The 27305-nt window shown below is 47.6% G+C and overlaps 2 protein-coding genes across 4 annotated transcripts; both read right to left on the reverse strand.

The window, feature by feature from the left end:
- Positions 1 to 1687: 1687 nt before the first annotated feature.
- si:dkeyp-113d7.1 (uncharacterized protein LOC407709 homolog) lies at positions 1688 to 10950 on the reverse strand. 2 transcript variants are annotated; one of them, XM_031743590.2, is made up of 3 exons: positions 10422 to 10950; positions 8376 to 9109; positions 1688 to 3610 (listed from the first exon to the last, which is right to left on the reverse strand). In XM_031743590.2, the coding sequence occupies exons 2-3, from the start codon at positions 8847 to 8849 to the stop codon at positions 2486 to 2488; spliced, it is 1599 nt and encodes a 532-aa protein (XP_031599450.1). In that variant the 5' UTR covers positions 8850 to 9109; positions 10422 to 10950; the 3' UTR covers positions 1688 to 2485. The 2 variants fall into 2 exon arrangements, with proteins under 2 accessions (XP_031599450.1, XP_031599451.1); XM_031743591.2 differs by lacking the exon at positions 10422 to 10950 and adding an exon at positions 9213 to 10366.
- An 838-nt stretch (positions 10951 to 11788) lies between these two features.
- si:dkeyp-113d7.10 lies at positions 11789 to 22625 on the reverse strand. 2 transcript variants are annotated; one of them, XM_039611316.1, is made up of 5 exons: positions 21998 to 22625; positions 18396 to 18701; positions 17838 to 18278; positions 17105 to 17331; positions 11789 to 17017 (listed from the first exon to the last, which is right to left on the reverse strand). In XM_039611316.1, exons 1-5 carry the CDS (start codon positions 22368 to 22370, stop codon positions 16790 to 16792), a joined length of 1575 nt encoding a protein of 524 aa, XP_039467250.1. In that variant the 5' UTR covers positions 22371 to 22625; the 3' UTR covers positions 11789 to 16789. The 2 variants fall into 2 exon arrangements, with proteins under 2 accessions (XP_039467250.1, XP_031599430.1); XM_031743570.2 differs by having other exon boundaries at positions 17838 to 18191; positions 21998 to 22622.
- Positions 22626 to 27305: the final 4680 nt, after the last annotated feature.

The raw sequence follows: 27305 nt of genomic DNA on the forward strand, positions 1-27305 counted from the left end.
TGGCTCAACCTCACTACATCCGTTTATCTCCCGCAGGGTAACCCTCGAGAATCAACGAGGAAAAAACACTGGAAGAACAGCGAGCTTCCCTTTCCACGAGCGGGATCGCTGATCGCTCTGCTGTCAGTGAACGCCGCACGTTCAAGCCACTGCCAGCTGACAAGCATGAGAGAAGAAAACAAAAAACTAACCATTCCCCCACCTGGACAGAATACGCACAGAGATTCCACCGAGTTTCAAAATAAAAGCCCGGTGTACACCAAATCATTCCAGCTACTTCATAGGTTTTACTACAACAGCAACACTGTAAAAAGTTACAGTTCCTGTAAAAAGTAGGAGGGGAAAACTAAGAAAACAGTTGGCCATCATCAATCTGATTGCTGGAATAACGTAAACACACATTTCTTTCTTTAATCTGAGCTCTGATCAGTAACTAAGTTTGTGATCAGCTTCTATATTTCTAATTTTAGAGATGTTGCACAAATGGAAGAAAGCAGTCTTACATATTTGTTTAATATGTGCATTGAAGGACATGTCCTGGTCAAAAATGACTCCAAGGTTCCTCACAGCATTACTGGAGGCCAAGGTAATGCCATCCAGAGTAAGAATCTGCTTAGATACCATATTTCTAAGATTTTCAGGGCCGAGTACAATAACCTCAGTTTGATCTGAATTAAGAAGCAGAAAGTTAGCGGCCATCCAGGTCTTTATGTCTTTAAGGCATTCCTGCACTTTAACTAATTGGTGTGTGTTACCTGGCTTCATGGACAGATAGAGCTGCGTGTCATCTGCATAGCAGTGAAAATGTATGCTATGTCTTCTAATGATGCTGCCTAAGGGAAGCATGTACAATGTAAACAGAATTGGTCCTAGCACTGAACCCTGTGGAACACCATAATTGACCTTAGTGTGTGAAGAGGACTCTCCATTTACTTGAACAAATTGGAGTCTATTAGATAGATATGATACAAACCACTGCAGTGCAGTACCTGTAATACCTACAGCATGTTCTAATCGCTCTAATAGGATATTATGGTCGACAGTATCGAACGCAGCACTGAGGTCTAGCAGGACAAGCACAGAGATGAGTCCACTGTCAGAGGCCATAAGAAGATCATTTGTAACCTTCACTAAAGCTGTTTCTGTGCTGTGATGAGCTCTGAAACCTGACTGAAACTCTTCAAATAAGCCATTCCTCTGCAGATGATCTGTTAGCTGTTTGATAACTACTCTTTCAAGGATGTTTGATATGAAAGGAAGGTTGGAGATTGGCCTATAATTAGCTAAGACTGCTGGGTCTAGAGATGGCTTTTTAAGTAAAGGTTTAACTACAGCCAGCTTGATGGCCTGTGGTACATAGCCGATTATTAGAGATAGGTTGATCATATTTAAGATTGAAGCATTAATTAATGGCAGGACTTCTTTGAGCAGTTTTGTAGGAATGGGGTCTAAAAGACACGTTGATGGTTTGGAGGAATTAATTATTGAAGTTAACTCAGAAAGATCAATTGGAGAAAAAGAGTTTAACTTAACATCGATGGTACTAAAAGTAGCTGTAGATAATATTACATCTGTGGGATGATTATTGGTAATTTTTTCTCTAATGATTACAATTTTATTTGTGAAGAAGTTCATGAAGTCATTACTAGTTAACGTTAAAGGGATTGTTGGCTCAGTAGAGCTCTGACTGTTTGTCAGCCTGGCTACAGTGCTGAAGAGAAACCTGGGGTTGTTCTTATTTTCTTCAATCAGTGATGATGTTCTGGCTTTGCAGAGGGCTTTCTTATAAGGCAACAAACTATTTCTTCAGGCTGATCTCTGTGCAGAGACGGTGAAGAGCGCAGCAGACTTGTGAGATATTTCACAGAAATCTGAATGAATTGGAACTTCGGGTCCGGTTCGAATCACATAGATTTAAGTTACAGAGAAAGGATAAAGCTTCCATCAGTTATCAGCGACACCACAGAGCGACAGGACTACGAAGCCCGATTCTAGTGCACCGTAGAATGGAAGGCTGGGATTTTGGACCCTTTCATGTTCCTTTAGAGCGTACCGAGACGGCGTGTCCGTGCCGCGAGTGTGCAGTTTTTCAGTAAACGGGGTCACGGTCTGTCAGGAACTGCTGGTCTGAGTCAGTAAAAAACAGGAAATACAAAAATGAAGTACTCAAACTGTTGGTCTCTGAAGTATTTGTGCTTGTTAAGGTCTCCAAAAATAAGTCCTGATACTCTACAGTCAGTCCAGTTTAAAGATTATCTACAGCCCCACCCACCCGTCCCCCAGACACACGGTATATAACGTGTACACACACACAGACACTTGCATAAGAGCAAATGCGTCAGTCCGCCCTGCCCACAGATAAAATGCAAAAAGAGCACAAAAGGTATGAAAATGTAAGAAAAACTCATGAGGAAAAGCTTTATATATCGTATTTATAAAAAAGAGGAATAATACTTTGTTTTTCCGGAGGTTAAAGGGTTTGCAGTTAGCTACTGTCACTGCCCACGGCGCTGCTGCTGCCGTCGCTGCTGGTGCTCGCCGTGTCCACTCGCTCTCGCTTGTGGATCTGCTCGTGTGCTTTGAGGTGGCCCGACTGGCTGAAAGTCTTCCCGCACTGAGGGCAGGCGTATGGCCGCTCGCCCGTGTGGATCTGCTGGTGCGCCTTCAGGTGGCCGAGACGGCCGAAGCTCTTCCCGCACTGCGTGCAGCCAAATGGCCGCTCGCCCGTGTGGATCTTCTCGTGGGTTTTTAAGACGCCCGAGTTGCTGAAAGTCTTTCCACACTGCGAGCAGGTGAAGGGCTTCTCACCGGTGTGGATCTGGACGTGGTTGCGGTAGCTTGTCTCCTTGGTGAAGCTCTTGCCACAGTGCTGGCAGCAGTACGGCCGCTCGCCCGTGTGGCTCAAGTGGTGCGCCTTCAGCTCCTTGGACTGGCTGAAGCTCTTGCCGCAGGTGGTGCAGATGAACGGGCGCTCACCAGTGTGCAGCCGCTGGTGTGAGCGCAGGTCGTCGGCTTTGGTGAAGCCTTTGGGGCAGTGGGCGCAGACGTACGGCTTCTGGCCTGTGTGGATGAGCTGATGCCGCTTGAGGTTGCCCGCCTGGCCGAAGCTCTTGCCGCACTGCGAGCAGGTGTACGGCCGCTCGCCCGTGTGTATGCGCTGGTGCGTTTTCAGGTTTCCCAGTGTGCTGAAGTTTTTCCCGCACTGCGTGCAGGAGAACGGTTTTTCGCCCTGCATGTTGCGAGGTTTCCTCACCGTCGGGCTCTGCGTTTTAGTCGTGACCACCAGACTCCCTCCCGCCTGTCCTGTTGCCATCATCGCCTCCGTGGAGGACTTCCCCACGTGTGCGGGCTGCAGCTCGTAAAGCGCCCCCCCTCCGAACTCAGCGTCTGGTTTGCCGATGCCGTCCATGAGCAGGGAGTCGGGGCGGAGCTTGTTGAGCTCCGTGCGCAGCTCGGCCATGTGGATGGACTCGAGGCCGTTGTGCTGCAGGTGGGCGGACATGGCGTTGGTCTCGGGGTACTCCGACTTGACCGCACTCAGCTCGGTGGTGTAGTAACACTGTAGGTCCACGTGGTGGTCCGACTTGATGTACTCCAGAGTGTCGGTGACCTGCAACAAGAAAAAAGCTGCAGTTACATCTGCTCAACCTGAGCACGATAGCACTTCACGCTGAGACTTCTCTCAGCATCGAGCACATCAGGTCTGCTGACCAACATTTTATTTGTGAAGAATTTCATGAAGTCATTACTAGTTAACGTTAAAGGGATGGTTGGCTCAACAGAGCTCTGACTGTTTGTCAGCCTGGCTACAGTGCTGAAGAGAAACCCTAGGGTTGTTCTTATTTTCTTCAATCAGTGATGATTTCTTATAAAGCAACAAACTATTTCTCCAGGCTAAATGATAAAGAACAACAAATCAGCCTCTGATTTCTGGTCTGCTCTCAGTGACAAAACCTGAAGGAAGAAAATGTGCCAGCAGATGTTCATGCACTCATGTTTGATGCTATTCTGCTGTTTCCACAGAGCTGCGTGTCTGCGCTCTGTTCTCAGACACAAATCTTTGCATTTCTCTGCTCTTTGTTGCTATCGCTCAACTGACTCTGCAGTAAACTGCATGATAAAAGACTGCAGAGGAAGCATCACTGTCAGTAGAGCTGGGCGATATGACCCAAAATTCATATCTCGATATTTTTTTAAAGCCATAAAGTAAGAACAAAAAGAGAGTTCTTAGTCAAAGCTGTGTCCCAGATGTCACACAGGCACTTTTATTAACATACAGCATAAATGTACATGAAAAAAACTACTCAAAAATAAATTGAGCATTTATTAAATAATGATGCTCTATAAATAAAAGAAAACTATGTTGTTTTGTGCATAACAAAGAGCTCACAATTGTGCAGTCAAAATGTAAACTAACAGACGCTGAGCATAATAACAAAGACAGATTTCACAGCTGCTCTGTTCCCAACTTCTACTGCGTGACTGACAGCCTGGAGTTTGAAATCCGCTTCGTAACCATGCCTCTGAACAGGAGCCATTTATGGTCCTTATACACACACAATACGGTAATATTACGTTGAAGCACAGTACGTATCACTCCGCGAGGCTCCTCAGTAGCCGTAATGCTCCGACAATCCATCAAGCGGTGCAGCTCCGTAGCTTACCAAAGTCGGACTAAAACATTTATTGACAGATTGCTGAGCGCTGTGTATCACATAAAATCGGTTCGCGGTCATCAAGCACAACCAGAATTCATACAAAAGGCGCGCAGTCAACTTTTGAGAAAATGAAAGGATTTCAGGCCGTGCATGGCGTCAGCGTGGCTAGCTCATTAGCGTGGTTAGCTCGTTAACACGTTGACGCCGTCCAGCCCCACGCACGGGGCGATGCGCAGTAACTCGTTAACGGAGATTTGCCGTGTCCATCTTGTCGCTGCCTGCAGGTGAAGCGATGGGGGAGGAGGGGGAGTTGTGTTCAGTGAAGGAGAGGCGAGGTCGAGTAACGTTGCGTAAAGACAAAAGTGGACGAAAGAGAGGCAAACTTGCAGCTCCGCAACTATAATTATAACGTAACACAGACTATATCGATATAAAGGATATTGTCACATCTTATATCTCGTATAAAAATATATCGATATTTTTTTTAAAAACTCGATATATCGCCCAGCTCTAGCTGTCAGTACTAAACAGCATTAATGTGGACGGGGATTCAATCACACCCTTTCTGTCTACATAGACCAGCTTTTATGACCCCCCCACTAAATCTGGGAAGGCTTTCTACGAGACGTCAGTGTCTGGGGGACATTCACATCATCCATCGCTGAGGTCCGACGGGCCTGAAGTACCTCCGTGGACCGCTCTTTGTGGACTTCCAGTTTGCAGGTGCTGGATTTTATATGCCTGTGCCAATCAGGCACCTGAGTTCACAGAGGCGTGGCCCACACAGTGTGAGAACGACTTTATTGTGAATTCAGCTGTTTAAAAGGACAAATTTCACATGGCTGTGATAAAAACACGCTGAGAGAGTCTCGTGTGACCTCCGACCTCCATTAAAGACTGAGTTTCAGCCCTGATCTGCTTTGAGACTCAGACAATGAAGCAGCATCCTCACCACGATTCATCACGTAACTTGATTATTCAAACCAACGTTTTTTGCTTCGATAGCGCTTGATCGTTACCATGCAGACACACCCACATCTGCACAGTCAGACCTCAGAATGCAGACACGCTCGACTTTCTTCATTGCAGCCACCATGTGCTTCTTTAAAGGCTCTCACACACACACACACACACACACCTTAGTTTTGGGTGCCTGTGTGTATCTTATTTTAACATCACTGTACTTGTAGTTTCTTACTAAGATGTTTTCTTTAAAAGAAATATAGAAGATAAATACAATAAAATGTTTTTATAGATAACACTGCATTTTCAAAGACGAAAGTATCCAATTACTTGATTAATCAATAGAATACTCAATTACTAAACTGATGGCTAGCCTCAGGGCTAAAGCTCAGGCTCTGCTTCATATTCAAATAAGGGGTCAGAATGATGCAGTGCTTGGTTTGTCCCTCTGAGCTGTTTAAATGAGATAAAGAGGCATGGGATCAGCTCACAGTGACGACACGAGCATCGTTCACAGTGAGACACCGCTGCTTCATCACTGCTGCTCATTACAGTAAAATATTTGAGCCAAAGACTCCACGCCAGCATCTTTCTATGAAGCCTCTGTAACTGAACACAGTGAGTGGAAGTGAGCGTGTCGGCTGTTGCAGGCCACAGTTTGGTAAACCTCAGCTCCCTCCATGCCACAGCAGCAGACCTGCAGCGGCTCACTGATCCGAGGAAAACAGCATTTTCTTACTGAACAGCTTAAATGTGGAACCATCTAAATGAAGAAGGAACCTCCAACATAAAAAAGCATCATAATGAACACAGTGAAGGACACCAGCGGAGGGAAGCCACTGTTTTGGGTTATCTAAAATTTCCTCCATCGCTGACCCGACTCACAAAAGAGAAAAGTCACAACAATCATGAAAGACAGCAACACAACAGCAGACACTACTGACCTGCAGAGAACCTTATATGCACTTTGACCCTGAGCCACAGCCTTCTGATTGGTAGGGAGTCAACCAATCAGAAGGTTGGTGGACTGAAGTACCATCGGGCAAGATACTGAACCCAGAGTGCGAGAGTGGGAATGTTAGACAAGGTGCTTATGTACAGGAAAGAGTGTTTGTAAATGAGGGTTGTAGTAAAAAGTCAGATAATATAAATCCAGATTATGATTAATTGTGTAGTGCTTTCCCAATCTGAGTTCAGAGTCGTTCAGTCAGCGTGATGTTTACAGCCTGATGTTATCGAACATTTCAGTCGGTCTGACACAGCCTTGCTGTGAATTATGGGATGGAAATATCTCTTTTCATAAATGGAACCTCCAGTGTTTACTACACTAAAGGAGCTCATAAAGCAGGGGTGGGGAACTCCAGGCCTCGTGTGGCGGTGTCCTGCAGGTTTTAGATCACACCCTGGGTCAACACACCTGAATCACATGATTAGTTCATTACAAGGCCTCTGGAGAACTTCAGGAGATTTAAATCAGCTGTGTTGGATCGAGGACAACGGCCCTCGAGGCCTGGAGTCCCCCCACCCCTGTCATAAAGGAAGCACTGAGCCCCTTTCCTTCATATACAAACAGCTCTGACTCCAGGTCATCTCCAAAATGCTCTGATCTCCTAACTGGTTTAAACTTTGGGGATGAATCTTTTGTCAGTTTGTAGAAAACACCAGAGTTCTGTGAACGTCATCACCAGGAGTTTCTCTTAGTACAAGCAGTCATCAGATGAGGTCCAGAGTCTCATAAAGGGAGAGCACGTCTAAAAACACCACGACTTCTCAAATATGGCAAAATTAAACTCAGTTATTCAAGTCACAGTTCTCAGTTCATTGTGTTGCTCTTTTACCACTTTTAATAACCTCCGTATGCTTTGGTTTACTCACAGGGCTTCCTCACACTCCTCTGAAATTCAGGTGTGCGACAAGTCACCTGCCAACCACACACCTGAGCTCTGAGCTGACCCCTGAGCTGACCCCTGGGCTCCTCCTGCTTTGGCAAAATTCTCAGGGTTGCAAATTTACTTAATTTTAATCTCCGCCATGATTTTGTCTCCCCGCACTTAATTAAACATGATTAACCAATAGTGATAATTCATCCTCCCTACATGAGCCAATCACAGCTGTCCCCTGCACACCAGATTAAAGTCAGATAAACAAACAGGACGCGACCAAACGCCACAGCAGAAGGTGAAGCGCTCACAAAGCGCGTAACTGATTGGACCGCCCAACAATACATGACAATCTGCAGCATAACGACTGCACGAAGGATGAGGAAAACAAGGCAGCAGCTGCAATCGTGAAGCGCCCGGCATCACCTCAGATGTCCATAAAGGTATAAAGGTGAGAGTGTCCAGCACACTAACAACATGAAGTGGACGCACACTCACAGCGTGCCTGGGATGGATCGCAAAACGTCTACAAAGATACCGCCATCAACGACACACACACACCACGTGTTTATATAATATATTCTGACCTTTCAAAACAACAGAAGAAAATAATTAAATAAACAGCTTGGCGTTGATGATGTCTGAGTTTGACTGAGTCTTTTACGCTGCTCTCTGACAGGATAAACAACCTCAGGGTTTCTGTTAAATCAGCAGAATTTTAAATGGACTCTGGTGGGCGTTTTTATTCACAGAATATGAAAAACTTTATTTATACCAAATTTATGAAGATACTTTGAAAAAGCATGAATGATAATAACGATAATAACACAATAACAGCGTCGTCACTCTCAGCTGCCAGCCTCTGATGTTTTACCTGGGAGATGTAGTCGAACACTGAGCTTGGCTCGTAGTGCGACTTGTAGTCCAGCTCTGTTACGTCACTGTGGTGAAACACCCCCAGGTGGTGGTTGCCGTGGTGACCGTGATGCTCAGACTTGATGTAGTCAAGGCCGCTGATCTCCATCTTGATCTGGTCCTGGCCCAGCTCGGCGGTGGACAGCGGCTGGATCTCTGACAGGTCCACAGTCCTGATGGGCTCCAGGTCGCCGTCCTCCGGCTCGCTCTTCACGCACGGCAGCATCACCAGCGGCTCCGCGATCTCCGCCGCCAGCGAACTGAGCGTGGGCGTGGGACAATCGGAGGAGAGGAGGGCCAGAGTGGGCGTCGGGGTTGAGCCGACGGGCGCAGCGCCACAGTCCACCTGCAGGGAGGAGTCCAGCGTCAGGGGAGGCGAGCCACATTCGGGGGGCAGGCCCAGGCTCAGGCACTCACTCTCCAAGTCTGTCATGGTGAGGGGGCGGAGCTAATCCTCCTCACCTGCTCCGTTTCAACACCTGAGGTATTGCTGAGGTTGGTAAAAGTCCTCCTACTTCTTCTTCCTCCACTTTCTCCTCCTCCTCCTCCACTCCCCTCCTGCTGGTGAAGTCTGCTAGCCCTCACAGGAGGAGGGGCTGGGGGGGTTGGGAGTCCCTGAGAGCGTCCTCTGGAAAACAATGACGTAGTGGAAGATCAGCCAGATGTCAGCAGATACGGCTGACCATCACGAGCCTGCAGAGAGAAGACAGAGGAGTCGATTACCGTGACAACAGCAACTAAAGCCAATCAGAGTCCTTGGTGATGAAATCTGAGGAAACCCAAAACACTACAGCACCTGTATCCCTGCCTCTGAGCATGAAAGCCAGGTATGCAAGCATATTTTGAAACCAGGATTCCCCCCGCCCCCCAGGGGCGCCGTGAGTGTCTGGCCCTGACGCCTAATGTGTGCCAATTGGTGAGACTGACTTTTTGAGGCTGCACCTGCAGCATGAGCACGCCTGAAAAACTCAGTCTAAATAACTTTACAGCAAGCATTTTTACACTTTCAGGGGAGCAGATACCAGCGGCAATGTTAGAGATGACTCTTGGGAACATCCCCATCAACAGCTGCTGCGGTTCCGTTTCTGCACTGGTGCAGGACCACAGTAAGACTGCAGTCAGCCGGTCACCGCCGTCATGCAGACAGAGCTGATGTGGTGGCAGCTGTAAATGGGGCACAGGTCGGCCTGCAGAGGTGTGCTGTTTGCAGGAGCAGGATGTCATTAGAGGAGACAGACAGCTGCTGCAGCTGTGTGTGTGCGCGTGTGCAGCGGCCTCCCACACACATGCACTCTGAGAAGTTTTCAGGTAAAGTAGAGCAGCCGCTCTGTGCACAATGCTGCAGCTTCCTATCCTCCCTGCCTCTCAGGTGGACATTACCTGTCACCCCGCGAGCACTCAGGTGGCCCCTCCACTCGCCACGCAGCCGCCGCACTGCCTGCCTCCCGGGCTGCTGGCGGTGGTTTTCCCCGGAGGTTGCACCTCTCCGCTCTCGCTCTAACACTTCCACATCCTTCACCAACTGTGCACAACTTTTACTGCGGTTCGCACACACAAACCCACGGCTGCCAGCGGAAGGACACGCTCCGCCGCCGCCTCACAGCCCTACAAAGACGGGCAGGCTGCCATGTTTATCTGGCTGACTGGCTGGCTAGCTAGCTAGCGGCTAGCAGCTAGCCCGTGGCCATCTTGTTTATCGTCTGCAGCCTGCTAAGCTAGCGCGCTGTTGCTGCTGCTAGCGGGGGGAGAAAGTGAGAGTGAGGCGGGAGAGGGCGCCGCAGCGGGGGCAGCAGTTAGCCTGGCCCCCTCCCCGGGGTTCCGGCGCTACGGCGAGCGGCTGACACCGCAACACAAAAGGAGCCAACAAACTACGGAGCCCGAGCGGCAGCACGGCGGTCATCGAGCGTCCGGCGGCGCGGTAAAACGGCAGGAAACCGAGCGGAGCGACGCGGCGGCGAGCGGCACGGCGACGCCGACCAGGCGGCCGATAACGGCGGGACGTTACCTGCGGGTGGTCCGCTTCATGGCCGGCTGGCTGTCCACCTCGGTTCGGCTCCGCTGCCCGTCACTCGTAGCTCACTCCGCCGGACCCGCCACGTCCACCTCGGCAGAACACCCGCCGCCTCGCCTCCTCTCCTCCCCTCTATCACTGACTAATTCCGCTCCCTCCCTCCTTCTTACCTTCCTTTCCTCCCTCCTTCCTCTCTCGCTTCTCCCCCCCTTTCCTTCCTTCCCTCCCTTCTCGCTCGTGCACATACCCGTTCAGTCGGGTATGTAGGTAACTATGACAACGGTAGTAGGTGGGTACAGCTCTCGATGTGTGCGCGCGCAAGGCGGGTATGCGCTCGCTACATTGTTGCAGCAGAGACACCGTCGTCACCTCGCACTCCCTTTGATCTCGGCTTGCTTCCATCCGCACGCGCCAGCGTGTTAATATGAATGAATGGGGAACAGCACGCGCCCCGCTGAGCCGGGTCACGGCAGTCAAGTGCAGCCGAGTGACATCAGCGTGTCCATGGAGTGGGCGTCTTTTTTTTTTTTTTTCCCTAAAGCGGGTATCAGCTGCTAAAACCGGGGTCAGCTAGCTGAACAAAATCAGGTGGGGATTTTTAAAAAAATCTTATAAATAAAAGATTTTTTTTTTTCAGCAAAAAATTTGAAACATAAGAGCACGCCATGTGTCTTGCAACCAGCTCAGAATTTTACAGAAACAAGTTCAGGGTGTATGAAACAGCTGACATTCACATATTTGCCAGTAGGTGTACATAAAACGTAAAATATATTCAAAGCCTTTTGAAATCAGATGACTCTGATACACCCTGTATTAATGCAGAACTGTGTTTTGTTTTTTATTGTTAATGTTGATCACAGTCACAGAGATTGGCTGTCCCTATATGGTCATCTTAAGAAACCCCACCCACCTACTGTTTAAACCTGCCAATCAGGTGAATACTGGCTGAGGAAGGGGGGGCAAAGTGTTTGTCTCAGGGCAAAGTGAAGAGTGTGGTTTGTTCCAGAGACCCAAATCCCCTTTAGGGTAATTTAAAATCAAACAGGTGGAGCTACCCACTGTGGCGCCCTCTTGTGACAAGGGGAAGCAATATAGAATATAATATAGAAGCTTTGTATCAAAGTTTGGTATTTAGCCTTTATGAACATTTCGTATTTGAGTCTAAATTAGGAAACACTTTAACTAACCTCATACATACATGGACTACCAATATTTCAAGAAAGCACTTTTATGTCTCTGAGGGGGTTTTTGTTTTCTTTTAAAATCTGTTTAAACAACATTTTGTTTAAATGTTGAAGCAACCAGGTCAAGTTGCTGAACATTTGTGAAATAACATTAAAGAACAGTCAACGTCCCAGCCGGGTAGTTATGAACATTTATTTGTTTCCTTTGAATTTTAACACTACAAAATACCCGTTCTGCTCAACTAAAACAGGCAATACATTTCTTTAAAAAAAAAAGTCACCGTAGCCTTCATCATCATCATCATCCTGGCAGACAGTTGTAAGTTGGTGTTTAATGACATACAGCCCGCACAGCGCTGATAAAACCAGGCACAAAGTAAACAGCCAACACATCAGAGTCTGATAACTCACTCAGAACTGACACTGGTCACATCAAGTCTAAGTTTTTTTGTTTTGTTTTGTTTTTAAACAAATCCTGAAGCATTCAGTCTACCATTTGGCTGGTGTCCATTAAAAAACAAAATAAAATTAAAAAAAAAACAGGGCACATTTTATCAAAAGTATTGCATCACATCCAAAAAATGAGATGAACTTTTCTTTGACATACAGCGTTCATCAAGGTTAAACAGGAAGTAGAAATCCATATTTAAAGTTTAAAACAAACCCACCCCCGAAACAAGTTCCCCTGTGTCTTCACTAAGAGCCTGACTTACAGGAAAACCTCCAATTGGAAATATTAACATGAAAAAAAAAAAAACCAACAAAAGAAAACAAACCTGTTCACCCCTCATTCACACGTCTCCATCCAACAATCAGAGGACCACGAAGAGTTCCCTGAGGAACTCCTTGCCAACTTAAGGATTTTTATTAGTTTTTTGCTCACACCCAAAGTTTTAGCTACAAAGGACTGAAGTACGAGTACCACACAACCACTTTTCACTGCTAACAAAAAAGAGAGAGGAAAAAAAAGATGAGCTCTGCAATGACATTGCACAAATGTTTCAGTACTAGAAATGATACAACGACGCGTTACAGCCACTGACCTTTTCTGGAAGAGAAATGCATCTGATCAGCTACAAACATAATAAATGAATAAAGACCACCAGCAGGGAAATGTTACTCATTAATTATAACTTAAAAGACTTTCAGTGTTTCACTCGATTTTTACAGCTGTGTGTGTCATCTGGAGAAAAAAAATCAGTATTTTACGTTGAGATAAGATCAGATTTCATGGAACTCCAACACGTGCCTCAAACTGCACATAAACAAATGATGACAGTATTAGCACGCGTTTATGTTGATATCCGGGTTTTTAAACACAAAGTGTTATGTGACTCCTCCTCAAAGTTAACTCTAATATCATGCTTGTTTCTAGGCAGATGCATTCCTCTGTGTAAACAAGGACAGGAGGAGTTGTGATTGGTTAAACAGGTCACATGATATATATCAATGATCAGTGGTGCGACTCTTCGGGGCAGCATTAAACTCAAACAGACGAAGCTTGTTCCTACTCACTGTACATAAAAGATGGACATAAAGCTGCATTCTCTCTAGTGTCCAGCAGGAGGCGGCTCCTCTGGTCCAAATGGGAAAATGAGCATCCTGCTCAGCTGATCTGAGCTCAGTAAACCCTGTCCTGATGTGTTTAAGGTTCAGGTCTGACTGAAAAAAAACAGGAAGTTTTTTTTTTTGAGATTTTGGTCCCGTCAGGGTCTCGGAGGGGCAGGAAGTACGGAAGTCAGTGCAGAAATCCATCGTCTTGCATCACGTCTGCTTTCTGAAAGCTGACACGGTAAAATCAGTCAGTTCAACGCTTCCTAAATGCGCTGACCACTGTTTATGTCCATCTTTTACATACAGTCTATTTATGATCTGTGATGGCAGCTGTGTGACATAAAAAGAAAAAAAAAAGGACTGACGTCATCATAAATGTGTGATCTCTCATTCAGGTCGTCTTATCTGGCCCCTCCGCTCAGCTTTCCAGAGTTCTGTCCCGCTGTGCTGAGTGAAGCTGCTTCACACTTCAACTCTCAGGAAGTAAAACGTAACGAATGGAGCGATCCGGCCCGACCGATGGGAAAAATACAGTCTGGACTTTAGGTTCTGGGTTCAGTTAATTCTGTCAGCACAAGCAGCCACACAAGGTTTTCAAAACTCCAATAAGTTATCAGTTTTTACTGAAATGTAGAAATTTGAACAAAGCAGTTTTGTGGCTTTATTCATATATGTACAGTTTAGAGGGCCAGAACCCTAAAAGCGCTTCACACATCTGAAGTAAAAGGAGAGCTCTGGGCTTCTGTCAGGGAAGCCACAGAGACCCCGAGGATTCACGGAGCAGCTGAAAGAAGCTTTTACGTCCCGATTTATCCGCCGCCCGGTTTTTGGCATTCCTCATCTGTCTGCAGCTTTAACTGCCACTGATACATGAAAACTAAAGTAAAGAACAAAGAAACGCCCCGCAGCCATGTCAGGAGTGCCAATGTTGGAGTCTGTCCACCAGAGGGTGCTCTGCCACTTTGCTATTGGCCAACACAGTTGATGGAAAGGCTGCAGCAAAGGAGGATGCTGGGATAGGGGGAGCTGGTTTACTGTGTTTACATACAAGTTTTAATTCTTCACCAATGTAAACAAATATTTACTTAAATTCAGCTTAATGTAAAAAAAACAAAAAAAAACAACTTTTTTTTTAATCAGATTTTGGATTCTGTACGAATCAAACCTTCAAAGAAAAAACACATAAAACACAAAGAAACGTCTCATGTCGAGTGGTTTTTATGTCAGACCAGGCCTGGAAAGAAAACTAAACTCTGCTCGTTGATCTGTTGAGATTTCGCCGCCGTGCTTCAGCTGAGGTAATGAGGTCTCATGGAAACAGGAAGTCAAAGAAACACTTGAAAAATGAGGTACGAAAACAAGACGACGCGGTCAGTGAAGCAAAGAAAGGACAGTAAAAAAGTCTGATTTTCCCCCTGAGGAGACCAGAGTTCTGGATCCTCCAACGATCAGACGCCCTCGGCTCGCAGACGGTTTCATTTTGTGCATTTCTGCTTCTTCTTCAAATTGAACCGCGGAGCTCTGCAGAGCTCGCCCGTCGTATTGCTTCAGACGTTTTGTTCAAATGAGTAAAAACAGAGTTTAAAAAAGGTTCGCACATTTACACAGCGTGAAACAACGGATTCTGTGATTGTTCGTGCCAACATCAGGGATAAAAACTAACTCTCAGGATGAATCACTTCCTGTCACCTGATCCTTCCTTCCTCCATCCTCTTCCTCCTCCAAAACATGAAAATGACAAGCAGAATAAATCATTAGATTTCCTTATTTCCAAGTTTGCCTTGGTGGACACTAAAAGACTTAAAACAGATGTTTACGTTGCATTTAACTATTTGACAGAGCGAAAAAATTTGAAATAAACAATGAAAAATTTAAATATGCAAATGTTACAGCAAAAAATTAAATTCCGGGGAAAAAAATTGCTACTCGAAGTGAAACCCAAAGTTATCTTTTTTGGCAGGAATGGGCTTCCGTAGGGGACACAGCAGACTTACCAAAGAAGATCAATTTTTAAAATCATTTCCAGCTGATGATCTACGGAAGCCCAATTGTGCAAGAAAAGTGAAGATTTTGACTTTATAAAATCAAAATGTTTCACAGCCTACGTAATCCTGAATTAATGAAGAATAAATCAAAGTTTAGATCTCATAATCCAGCCTTCATGATAAAAACTGACTGCTGCAGTTCCTCTGACACCAGAGGAAACAGTGAGCCAGTCCCCATAGACTCCCATGTTAAAATAAACACGTTGGCAGCCTGACACACAAACCGTTTAGTCTCTGTGTATCATTTCCTCCTTAGTAGCACCTGTACGGGGGCAGAATGTTTTTACAAGTCACCCGTTTAAAATTTGCAATGTTAGGGGTGTGGCCTCTGTGACTGATAGGTTGATGGTGACACAGGTGGCTGTAGCTGCTAGCTTCAGCTCACCCCATAATATGACTGCTGTGAGGTCAGCTGGTTTAACCAGTCTGAGCTGTGGGTAAAATGCTAATGAGGTGACTCGTAGCTTCATGGACTTAAATTATGTCTGAACAACAAAAGATGAGAAAACAAAGAAATTCTGCTAGTGTGACACATTTTGTGTTAGTGAGATGGAAGGAGGAAGGAGCCCACCGCTGAGCTTCACATTGGAACTGAAGACATCTCCAATGGACAGGAAGTCCCTGTTTGTTTTGGTTCTCGGAGTTGATCGAGGAACGCTGATAAAACCACAGACATGCACTCGACAATAATCCAGAGAAACCTAAAAAAAAGGGCACGTTAAAACCAAACGAGTAGAAAACGTGTGCACGCTGCACAGACACAAACCAGCAGGCAGCGAGCAAAGAAGCAAAAAACCAAGCCCACAATTTACAGGAGGAGGATGTGTGCGTGTGTTTTCCCTCGGTTACCCCTGACCTTTGACCACCACCTCCTCAAAAAGTTTCTGCGCTGGTTCAGATTCACGCTGTCGTCCGAGTCACCTCCAAAAAACGTTTCCAGGTTCTCAAATGAGTGAATCCGCCTCCGTACAAACCCAAAGACACGGGTTTTACGCTGATCTTCCTCCTGAATTTGAGGCTTTAATTTTGAAATTTTTCTAATACTTCTAATAAATGTCCTATTTTCTTTGCGTCCGTCCTCGCTCGTCTTCCTGTCAAACTAAAATCAAACTGTTTCAGCTTTCAGCAGTTTGTTCCAGACGAAACTTTAATAAACGTGACAATTTCAGATTTCTTTCTGTTTTGAGCTCAAATTTCAGAAAAATAATCAGAAAATAACCCAAACGAATTTCAGACGCAGCACTGCGACCGTGTTTTGTTTCCACTGTCTAAAGGTTTTCTGGTTAAGAAATAAAAAAGTTAGACCTGAAAATTTTCAGGAATTTTAAATATTTGAAGAAACAAACGTCAAAGTTAAAAAAAAGAACTTTGGCAGGACGTTTTCGTTTTAACGTTTCCTGTCGCTGAGCCGGACCGTTCAGAACCCGGGATCCCGCTCCGGGGGTACCGATGACAGCGAGGCAGCTCTGATTAGAGGTCAGTTTCGCAGTTACTTCCTGTGGCCTTTCAGAGTAAAAGTGTCTGTGTAACAGAATAAAATGTCCCCGCCGCTCTCGCCTGCGTACCGTCTGGTCCCGGATCAGGATTGGTCGCTGTGATGCTGAGTCCGGATGTGGCTGTGGAGACGGGTTGCTGAGGAGAACCTTTTGCCGCAGTCGGAGCAGCGGAGCGGCGAGGCGGCCCCGGCAGGCGGCGAAGAGGCGGCGTTTCCAGCACTGTGAGTCTGGCGGTGAGCCTTCAGGAGGGATATCCGGCTGAACCTGCGGCCACACTCCTCACACTCAGACCAAACCCGCCGCCGCTTCCGCTGAAAGACAGGAAGAGATGTCAGCTCGCCATCTAAACATTAAAAATCAACATTTGTCTGCTTTCCAGCCTCTTGTGCGCTCCTCACCTTCTTCCCTTTATCCTCCTCATCTTCCTCCTCTCCCTCCTCCTCTTCCTCCTCTTCCTCCTCTCTGCCAGTCTGAGCGGGCGGCTCGACGGCGTCTTGCAGCCTGATGGAGCCGTCAAACGCCAGAGACCCAAGCGTCTCCTTGGCGGCGGCTTCCTCATCATCATCGAGCAGCTGGGAGGGGAGCGTGAGGAGGCGATGAAGCATGGAGGCTGAGGAGCGTTGACCTGAAGGAGGGAGCGAGGTCAAAGGTCACAGTTTCAGATTCCTCTCAGCATCAGTAAAAATATCATCAGATCTTTTTACAAACACTACGTTTTCTGTCTTTTCATTCATGAAACTAAAAATCATCCATCCCGTCTCTCCCACTTCTCCTTATCAGGGTCATGGGGGGGGGGAGCCTATCACGGCTGTGACTGGGCGAGAGGCGGGGCACACCTGGACAGGTCGCACCCAAAACTAAAACACAGCCATGCAATATTAAAAATTAATATATATAAATGATTATTAATGTCGTTCTTTTTTTTAAGATCCTTATTCAGTTGTTTCCACTGACGGTGCTTTTGTGGAGTAATTTAAAAAGGAGCTGTGTGTAAACGTCACTTTCATGCTTTCAGATGTTAAAATGTTACTACTGAATATTTCCTTCTTATTTACTCATACATAAACCTGTTAATGTTACACTACATATTTCCTGTTGTGAAGCACTGAGGATAAACTGTAGGTGCCTCACATGTGGGGCTGAGGGGAGGTCCGGGTGGAGGTCCGGGCGGCGGTCTGACGGCGGCACTTATCAGACTGCCCGCAGCTTCATCTTCATCAGGAGAAAACACCTCCATGTCCTCCAAAGGAGTCCAGCGGGGGTCCTGCTGTGGAGAGGAGGGGGAGGGCTCCAGGGTCACTGCTGGGGTGGGGGCGGGGACAATATGAGTCACACTCTCTCCTAATCCCCGCCCACTTCCTCCTCCTCCACCCCCGCCGACCTCTTTGACGTCCCAGACATCGCTGCACCACTTCTGACCGAAGACTTTGTCCAGGATGGGAACCCAGTCCTGAGAGACGGACAGGACGGGGGGACGCTCCGGGACTTGGGGGGGGGGGTAGTAAAGAGGGGGAGGAAGAAGGTTAGCTTCAGCTAAAATAACAGTCACTCCACACACCTGATCTGACACACCTGTGGAAACACAAAACAGGACACCAGCCACACCCAGTCAGGCTCACTGACAGCCAATCACAACCAACCAGACCCGGTCAAAGTACGACACTCAGTTCCTTCCAGCTGATCACTCACCGTGTGTCTGCGGCGTCTCTTTGGATGCAGTGACCACAGCGACCTCCTCGCGGGCGTCCTCTGAGCCGCTCGGGGACACAGAGTCGTTCTCCGAGCCCCTCCTCCCCCTGCCTCCTCCGCCTCCACCTTTCCCTTTGTCCCCGCCTCCTCGTTCGGCACCCTTTCCCAGCCTCTTCTCCAGCAGCTGCTGCTCTCGCTCCATCTTGGTGATCTCCAGCAGCAGGTCGTCAAACGACGCCTCCACGATCTTCGTTAGCTCGCGCACAGCAAAGTCCAGGACCTGCTCCATGACGGACTTCAGCTGGTCTGTGGGACAGAGATGGGGTGGGGCTTATTACTGGAGAGACTGGCTGTGAAATCACAGTTCATGATGAAACAGGTTGCAGGGCCCTCTAATGGCTGAACAGCACCCAGCAGGGCGGAGCTTATTCACACAACTAAAACAACTATTTTCTGAAACTTAGTGATTGATCGATTGATTGGTTGGCTGATGGCTCTGTCACAGTGACAACGACTTTCATTAAAGCTGCTAGCAGCCGTGACCGAGCAGACGTCACGGATCAGAGGACTTTCAGCACACTACGAGTCGGGGATACTTCAGTGACACTCTGTGAAACTCGGGCTTTCACCAGGTTCACCAGCTTTCAAGCATCGCCTGACTGTCAAAGCTTTTCCCTTCAGCATTGTCATCCTCTCTATCCACACACAGCAGTGTGACCTTTGACCTGTGGGGTGTGTATGAGGAGGTTAGGAAGTGAACTGATGCTTTCTGACGCCACCACCGCTGATGTCCTGAACTCTGACGGTGCATGACGGTGACCTGGTAATCTCAGCATGTGGGTGGGGGGGCCTCAGCAGCGTGTTTGCGTGCTGCAGTTGGCAGATGTGTGCAGGCATGCGAGAGAGCGTCTTTTATCTCCTGCTCACGTGTCCCTCCATGTGGACGCTGCTGCAGTGCAGCGAGAGAGTGTGTGTGTGTGTGTCATAGAGCTGGGCGATATATGATTTTTTCATATCACGATAGGTTTTTTTCATTTCAGGCGATAACGATATATATCACGATATAAGCCAAATAACTATATTTGTAAGATTTAAATGTGCCGTTGCTCACAAGTAAAATGTGAAATAATCAGCAGCTTGTTTTGATTTAAATATTTATTTCCCATAATAAGTTCAACAGGGTAGATGTACTTAAGGAACATGAGACTTCAGTTTCAGATAAATAAAGGCAAATATTGCAAACTACACAAAAGGCAGCCGCTAAAGCGTTTAAGTTTCAAAATAGAAAAAACAAAACAGACTAAATTGTCAATTCCACTTAGAAACAAAATATTAATTCTAAAAATAAATCTTAGTTTGTTTTACAGAAGAACAGACAAAATTGACTAACTTTTGTCAATATCAAATAAACTGAGAACTAAAAGGAAATTCTCAATCTCTCCTTGTTGTATAGCTTAGCTTTTCAAACAGTTTTAACAGTTACTTTAGTCTGACAAAAGCCGAATGACGAATCAGCGCTTTCAGTCAGAGACTGAGCATGCACCGCTTTATTGTATTTCCAGACTTGCTTTCGGCACAATTTACAGTGCGGCGCTACTCTGTTTTTGTCAGACTTGAAATAGCCGAAATACCTTCACACTACGGAACTTCTGTGGCCCTTCTGTTCGACAAGCTCTCCGGCATTGGAACCATCATCTGTTTTTTCTTCGGTAACCTTCGCTCACGCTCTCGGTTGATTTTTCTCTAGTCGGCAAACTCATTTCCTTCATTACCCGGGCTGCACGGCTGCAAAAACAAATACACATGTGCGCCTTGGCGCTTGTGCTGCACGTAACAAGTCACGTGACGTGACACTGCGGCTGTGATTGGTTCGGCTCTGCGCTACTTAATTTGGATTGGCTGTTCTTTTCTTTTTTTTTTTTTAAGAGGACAAGAGAGATGAGGTCTATCGCAATAGTTTAATTTTTCTATCGAGAAAAAGTTATTTCGCAATACATATCATTATCATTCTATCGCCCAGCTCTAGTGTGGCATGATGACCTCAGGACAGCCGGCGCTCATCGTGGGGTTACACTGATTTAAATCATTTCCTGTTTTTTCCTTGAGTCTTTGTAGGAACTTCAGGATAAAGTGGAGTCCCTCACACTCCTGACGTCTTTCCCACTCGTGTGATAAATGAAATTCTCATCCTTAAACACGGCTGCTGCTGAACAGCGAGCGGACGTTTGCTCGTCAGACATTTTTCTAATCTGCTGTGCAGTGGGATCATTTATGTAAACATCTGGAAAAAAGCCGTTATTGAATCCAAGTGCTCACAGTTTAAAACCTGCAAACATGACATGAGCAGAGCTCAGAGCTCTTTGGCGGGTCTGTCCGAGCGACCGTTCGGGAGAATCGGCGGGGACCTGACTGTAATGGCAAGTAAGGCGAACACACCGTGCGAGGGTGGGTTCAGTTTCTGCATCCACGGGTCCACTCGGGTCCGACTTCAGCGTCATGGTGAATCATCCACAGAGAAACACTGACCGGGGAGGATTTCAGAGCAGGTTTTCCTCCCTTTCTCCTGCGGTCTTCTGGATTCCCCGCTCCTCCTCACCAGCACCCCTCCTTTCCTGCGGGGGGGGGGTTACGATCCTCAGGCTGCACACCTCGCTTTTTATTTTCAGCCCTGCAGAGTTCACGCTCGAGCTCCTCGACTTCTCCTCGTGAAGCTGCAGCGTTATCGTCTCTGACGTGACACTCAGACGGGCGATTACACGCAAACGAGGCCGCTGAGTTCACGTTTCTCTGCAGAGTCTGCAGAGCACAAACTTTTTTTTCTTCTGGAAGTTTTCGTCACCTTTTTTCATCAAAAAGATGACATCACAGCTGCACCTGACAACAATTAGCACCGCCTCCAAACGCCACAGCCAGCTGCTCTCAGCCTGGTTACAGTGGTGGTGTTTCCATGGAAACCAGTATGAGCACGTGAAATACATGTCAAATCCAGCGAGCTTCCACCGCACGTCCAATGTCACAAAAAAAACCCCCAAAAAACACCAAAACATGTGGAATCGTTCATGAATCATCGAGTAACTCGTGTCCACCGAGCACTGCAGGCTCCTTCACCTGGATCAGGGCTCAGCGGGCGCTCAGGTATCCCACCACATGGTGTTTTAAGGTTTCTTGTTGAAGGCTGACGTGTTTTATTTGTTACAATCGATAAAAAAGGATCAACTAAAAAGTCCAGGCGAGGTCCAAGTAAGTTGACCTGGAAGGACGCCGAGGTAGTGTCGGAGACGTCGTTTGTCGTCCACCTGAGAACCGACACCGTGTCGGACGGTGTTATCGTTTGGAGGCTCGAGGTTTTCGGCCTTCTTCCTCAGAGCCACGCTTTTTAAATGCCATCAGTCTGCGACTATCTGCCGATTGGTCAATCACGGATGACGTCATAATTACGTTGAATTTGTCAGAACTAAAGTGAAACAGTGTGGAGGACGAGGGCTGCCTCACAGCGTCTCCTGCTGGCCAGCAGGCATGTTTGTTTGTTTTTTTGGAAAACGGGATTAATAGGAAGTGAAACGTGTGTGTGTGTGTGTGTGTGTTGTGTAACGGGTGCCTACCCACGACTCGTCCTCTCTGCTCCAGGCGGCGTGTGTCGGTGGGCACGCCGGGCCCCATGCCCTGTCCCCCGGGCTGCTGCTCGGGTTTCGCCCGTCCGCTATCCGCCTTCTCCCCGGCTTTGTTCTTACCACCCACCGGGGAGCCTCCTCCTCCTCCGTCGTCTGAAGCAGAGGCTCGGCTCCGTTTCTCCCGCGCCTGGAGCTGGAGCCGGAGCCGACGGTTTTCCTGCTCCTTCACGGCCGTCTCCAGCAGCAGGCCGTTCAGGCTGGAGCCCACCGTCTTGCTTATTTCCTGGACGGCGAGCTGAACGACCTGCTCGAGCACGGACTCCAGCTGGCCCTGGAAGAACGACATATACACGGCCCCGTTCATGTTTGCGCGCCCTGCGGTGAGAGGGCTCTCTCATTCTTCTGTGCCCGAGCCCTCAGCCCACCGCCTGCCCGAGTCCCCGACGGAAATCTGGGTTAAAATCGGCGGCGGGTCGCGGAGCTGCTCCAGCGGCTCTTCGGCGCTGCTGCTGCGGCTGCTGCTGCTGCTCTGTGAGCCGCGCGTGTTCAGCCGCTCCGGAGGAGGCCGGAAAGACCCGAGTAGAGGCGCAGCAGCATTTTCCCGCCCACATGTCTTGGCCCACGCTCGCGCCCTTGCAGTCAGTCACGCCATTTTGGCTGTGAGAAAATAACATCAGTCATTCCCAAACATCCCGGCACCAGCCTCAGCGTCTGCTGCAGCTGCTCTCAGATGTGTTCCAGCACACAAAAGCGCCATTATTAATTAATGTGAATCCTAAACTCTATGACCTAATGCATTTAGTGGAGCCGCAGCACACACACTGTATATAAAAGATGGCCACGGGCTACTGTTGCCAGTGAGCTCCGTCCTTTGAAGCCTCGCCTCCGTCACCGAGCTGGATCTTGGAGCCAGAAGTGACTGTGTTTGGAAGAGAGGGTGGAGTTATCACCTTTTTCTTACTTGCAGATTAGACTACTACAATTCATTGTATTATGGTCTAGATCAGGCCACTATCCATCGTCTTCAGATGGTTCAAAATGCAGCTGCTCGCCTGCTAACTGGTACCAAACAGAGAGAGCATATAACCCCAGTTTTAGCTTCTTTACACTGGCTTCCTGTCTCCTACAGGATCCAATTTAAAGTTTTACTTTTTGTTTTTAAGTCACTTAATGCCCAAGCCCCTCCTTACCTGTCTGAGCTCCTCTCTGCCTATGCTCCAAGAAAAACCATGAGGTCTAGCTCAAAATTAATGCTGTCCATCCCATGGACTTATCTCAAATCCCGTGGTGATAGATCCTTCTCTGTGGCAGGTCCCAGACTCTGGAATAGTCTCCCCTTAAATATTAGATCTGCACAAACACTTGAGCAATTTAAATCATTACTAAAGACACATTTTTATGCCCTGGCTTTCAACACACTATGATCCAAGCATTTTGGTCTTATTTGAATTAGTTTTAGTTATTGTTTTAATTCTTTTATTGTCCTATTATTGTTTTTTATTATCATTATTGTATTACATTGTTGCTTTTTAATGCCATTTTTATATTGTTAAGCACTTTGTGCAGCATCGGCTGTTTGAAATGTGCTATATAAATAAATTTGACCTTGACCTTGACCTTATGCTAGTATGCTAGGTGTGCAAGCTTCCTGATCCACAGGGAGCATCACACAGACACATGCTAATTAATGCTAGCCTCCCAATGTTATACAAAGGCGGATTCAAGCTTCTGTGGGGAATCTTTGCATCACTGTTGGCATTTCTGCTCATGCTTAGCATTCTGTGCTAATGTGGTCATCTCTCACTGTTTTAGAAGCGATATCAGATGATGGAAAAATAAAATAATGGGACTTCCTCTGCTCCTGGGTCCTCGCTCTCTGGTTTCTCCAGTCAAACATATTTGTCCCTCATGGTTTTCCAGTTTGTAAGTTCCCAACAGCTTCATTAGTCTCTTTGTTCAAGTCACTTCAGGATTACTTATTAGCACCAAATCACAACAACAGTTGCCTGAAGTTGCTTTGGTATTAGTGACTCCTCACGTTGAAGCTGTGATTATGATTCTCTCTGCTGATTCTTATTCACAGATAAATTCAAACAGCGGCTGAAACTCTCCTGAGGACGCGACTGTGCAGACCAATCGCAGTAGCTGCGGTCTGCTCCAACCCGATGTGTTGTGACCTTTCTCAGCATGGTGCAGATGGGCGACTTCTGTGGGGCATTCCCGCCTGTCGCTGTTCAGCAGCTGGGATGGTGGGATAGGTCTCACCGTGTACTCATCTACAAATAATAACCATGAAGACTGAAACTGCTGAGCAGTGCTAGCTTTGAAATGCTGCCATCTCTGAGTGCCGCACACCAACAGGAATTTTCCCGCCACATGCTCAGTAATCCAGGTGAGACAGAACAGGAAGTTGCTTCTGAGCGTGTCCCTCCGTGTCAGCTGACACATTATAAACAGCACAGCTGCAGAACTGAAACCAGCAGCACTGACTAACAATGAGCCAGCAGCTCATGATGTTAATGTGCAAACTGTCCGCTCATGCAGGCCACGATCCACGCTCTGTGAGACTGCACAGAGCCTCACACCTGCAGCGTTACCATGGTGAAGTGGTGCACCTTTATACGACCGTTAAAGTTTCCTCGTTAGACTCTGACATCCCACCTGATGAAGACCCTGGAGCGGCTGGTCCTGGCTCAGCTTCGGCGCCTTGTGAGCTCATCACTGGACCCACTTCAGTTTGCCTACCAGCCTGGCATTGGAGCGGATGATGCCGTCATTCATCTCCTACATCGTTCCCTCGCTCACCTGGAGACCGCTGGGAGCACTGTGAGAATCACGTTCTTTGATTTCTCCAGTGCCTTTAACACCATTCTTCCCTCGGTTCTGAAGGACAAGCTGGAGAACTCTGGAGTGGACCATCACCTCACTACCTGGATTTTGGACTACCTCACCGACCGACCACAGTATGTGAGGACTCAGGGCTGTGTGTCGGACAGGGTCGCCTGCTGTCTGGGGGCCCCACAGGGAACGGTTCTAGCTCCGTTCCTCTTCACCATCTACACTGCAGACTTCTCCCACAACTCCACCCAGTGCTTCCTGCAGAAGTTCTCTGATGACTCTGCAATAGTCGGCCTCATCACTGATGGGGACGACAGGGAGTACAGAGGACTGACTCAGGACTTTGTGGACTGGTGCCAGCTGAACTACCTCCAGATCAATGCCAGTAAAACCAAGGAGCTGGTGGAAGACTTCCGCAGGCACAAACATCCTCCACTGCAACCACTGAACATCCAAGGTATGGACATCAAGGCTGTGGACAGCTACAGGTACCTTGGTGTTCATCTGAACAACAAACTGGACTGGACTCATAACTCAGACGCCCTCTACAGGAAAGGGCAGAGCAGGCTGTACCTGCTGCGGAGACTCAGGTCGTTTGGAGTGGAGGGCCCATTCCTGAAGACCTTCTATGACTCTGTGGTGGCCTCAGCCATCTTCTATGGTGTGGTCTGCTGGGGAGGCAGCATCTCTGCTGGGGACAGGAAGAGACTGAACAGGCTGATCCGAAGGGCCAGCTCTGTTCTAGGATGCCCTCTGGACCCAGTGGAGGTGGTGAGTGACAGCAGAATGGTGGCTAAGCTGTCATCCCTGATGGACAACATCTCCCACCCCATGCAGGAGACTGTGACAGCACTGAGCAGCTCCTTCAGTGGGAGACTGCGGCACCCACGGTGTGGGACGGAGAGATTTCGCAGGTCTTTCCTCCCCACTGCTGTCAGACTCCACAACAAAGACTTTTGCAGCTGATCAAACACACAAACCCACACATGTGCAATAAGACTGCTATACGTGCAATTCTTCTTCTGACGAAGTTGTATTTTTGTATTTTCCTACTCAGTTGTATATAGTATTTGTATTTCTATTTTATTCTATTGTATATATTATTCTATTCTATTTTATTCTATTGTACATAGTATTTTATTTTATTTTATTTTATTGCATTCCAGTGTTTTCTAATTTCTGCTACATAACTTTGCACTTTTGCTGTAACAAAACAAATTTCCCACCTGTGGGACTAATAAAGGCCATCTTATCTTATCTTATCTTATCTTATCAAATCGACCTCTGAGAGGAAACACCAAGACAAACACACACACACAGACACACCAAGACAAACACACACACACAGACACACACACTCTCTGATGGATGCATCAGGGAAACTCTGGTCTTAAATTGGGAGTTAGTGAAATCAGAGGAGCTCGATGCCTCTGCAGGTTTCTGCGTTCAGGCTGAGGCCGTGCCGGGGTTCACATAAAAGCCGGTGTTCAGGCGCCTGGTTTCTGTCGGTTTTCTAAGCCACATGCGTCGCAGGTTTGCATTGGAAATGAGTCAGCCTTTGTTTGTGCAGTAAAAACGAGTCTTATGTAAGCGCCTGAGCTCTGTAGACAGAGCTGCCCGTCCACCAGAGACACGCTCACTCTCAGTGAAGAGCCATCTTTCTTTTCTGTCGACCAATGAAGCCACGTGCAAACACGTGTTTCACAGAGTTCATAAAGCTTTGACTCGGAGTCACCTGAAGCCTGATCGAGGTGTGCTGCTAAGGTATCTTTAACGTGCAGTCAGAGATGGAAGGATCTTTGTTGTGTATCGATGTGTTAGATAACCAGGACTCTGATCCATGTCCATAAAATTGCTAATTTTCACTGTTAAAGGCAGAAGCAGTGGATATTTATGTGTTGGAGGGTTGGGAGGAGGTGGAGTGACTCATTTCACCGCTCACATCTGAGGCTTGGTTTGACTCAGACGGCTGACAGACTTTTACACTTAACATGGATTTGAAACAGAACAGACCAGGATCAGATGCTTTCATGGCGACCTGATGCAGATGGGTGTATTTAACTGTCATTGGCTGCTGGGAGATGTGATCTGTGTCTGCAGGTCTGGGTGAGGCCGGCTCCCACAGGCGGGCCCTGCTCTGGTGTCAGGGACCTGCAGGGATGCTGCTTTTGCTCCTTTAATTCAGGATTACGTCACTTACAACATAAGGTGCCCCCCCTCTTCCCCTCCTCTCTTTCTGATTGAGCGCATGCCGCAGAGAAGCGACACGCCCCCTAAAGTCTCGTGCGCCTCTTCTCGAGTTACCACGGCAGTCACGTAAAATCGGTGCTCGAGAAGCGGGCGGGGCCTTTCCGTCGATCATCTGCGGTTTGTTGTCGTGAGAAGCCGAGCTACACCTGTCCCCCGCCCGCGGCTCTCCGTCCTACCGACCCGGCCTCCAGGAGCTCAAGGCCGCCGCGGG

The sequence above is a fragment of the Oreochromis aureus genome, linkage group 4, assembly GCF_013358895.1.
Source record: "Oreochromis aureus strain Israel breed Guangdong linkage group 4, ZZ_aureus, whole genome shotgun sequence".
In the NCBI taxonomy this organism is placed as follows: domain Eukaryota; kingdom Metazoa; phylum Chordata; class Actinopteri; order Cichliformes; family Cichlidae; genus Oreochromis; species Oreochromis aureus.

Bases quoted from the DNA above. Each gene is read 5' to 3' on its own strand.
- si:dkeyp-113d7.1 (XM_031743590.2), bottom strand. From the start codon at position 8,849: ATGACAGACTTGGAGAGTGAGTGCCTGAGCCTGGGCCTGCCCCCCGAA. The intron at 3,611-8,375 runs GTAAAACATCAG...TTCTTGTTGCAG, and splicing joins TGTTCGACTACATCTCCCAG to GTCACCGACACTCTGGAGTA.
- si:dkeyp-113d7.10 (XM_039611316.1), bottom strand. From the start codon at position 22,370: ATGAACGGGGCCGTGTATATGTCGTTCTTCCAGGGCCAGCTGGAGTCC. The intron at 18,702-21,997 runs GTAGGCACCCGT...TCTGTCCCACAG, and splicing joins GCAGAGAGGACGAGTCGTGG to ACCAGCTGAAGTCCGTCATG. The intron at 17,332-17,837 runs GTGAGGCACCTA...TCCCTCCTTCAG, and splicing joins ACCTCCCCTCAGCCCCACAT to GTCAACGCTCCTCAGCCTCC.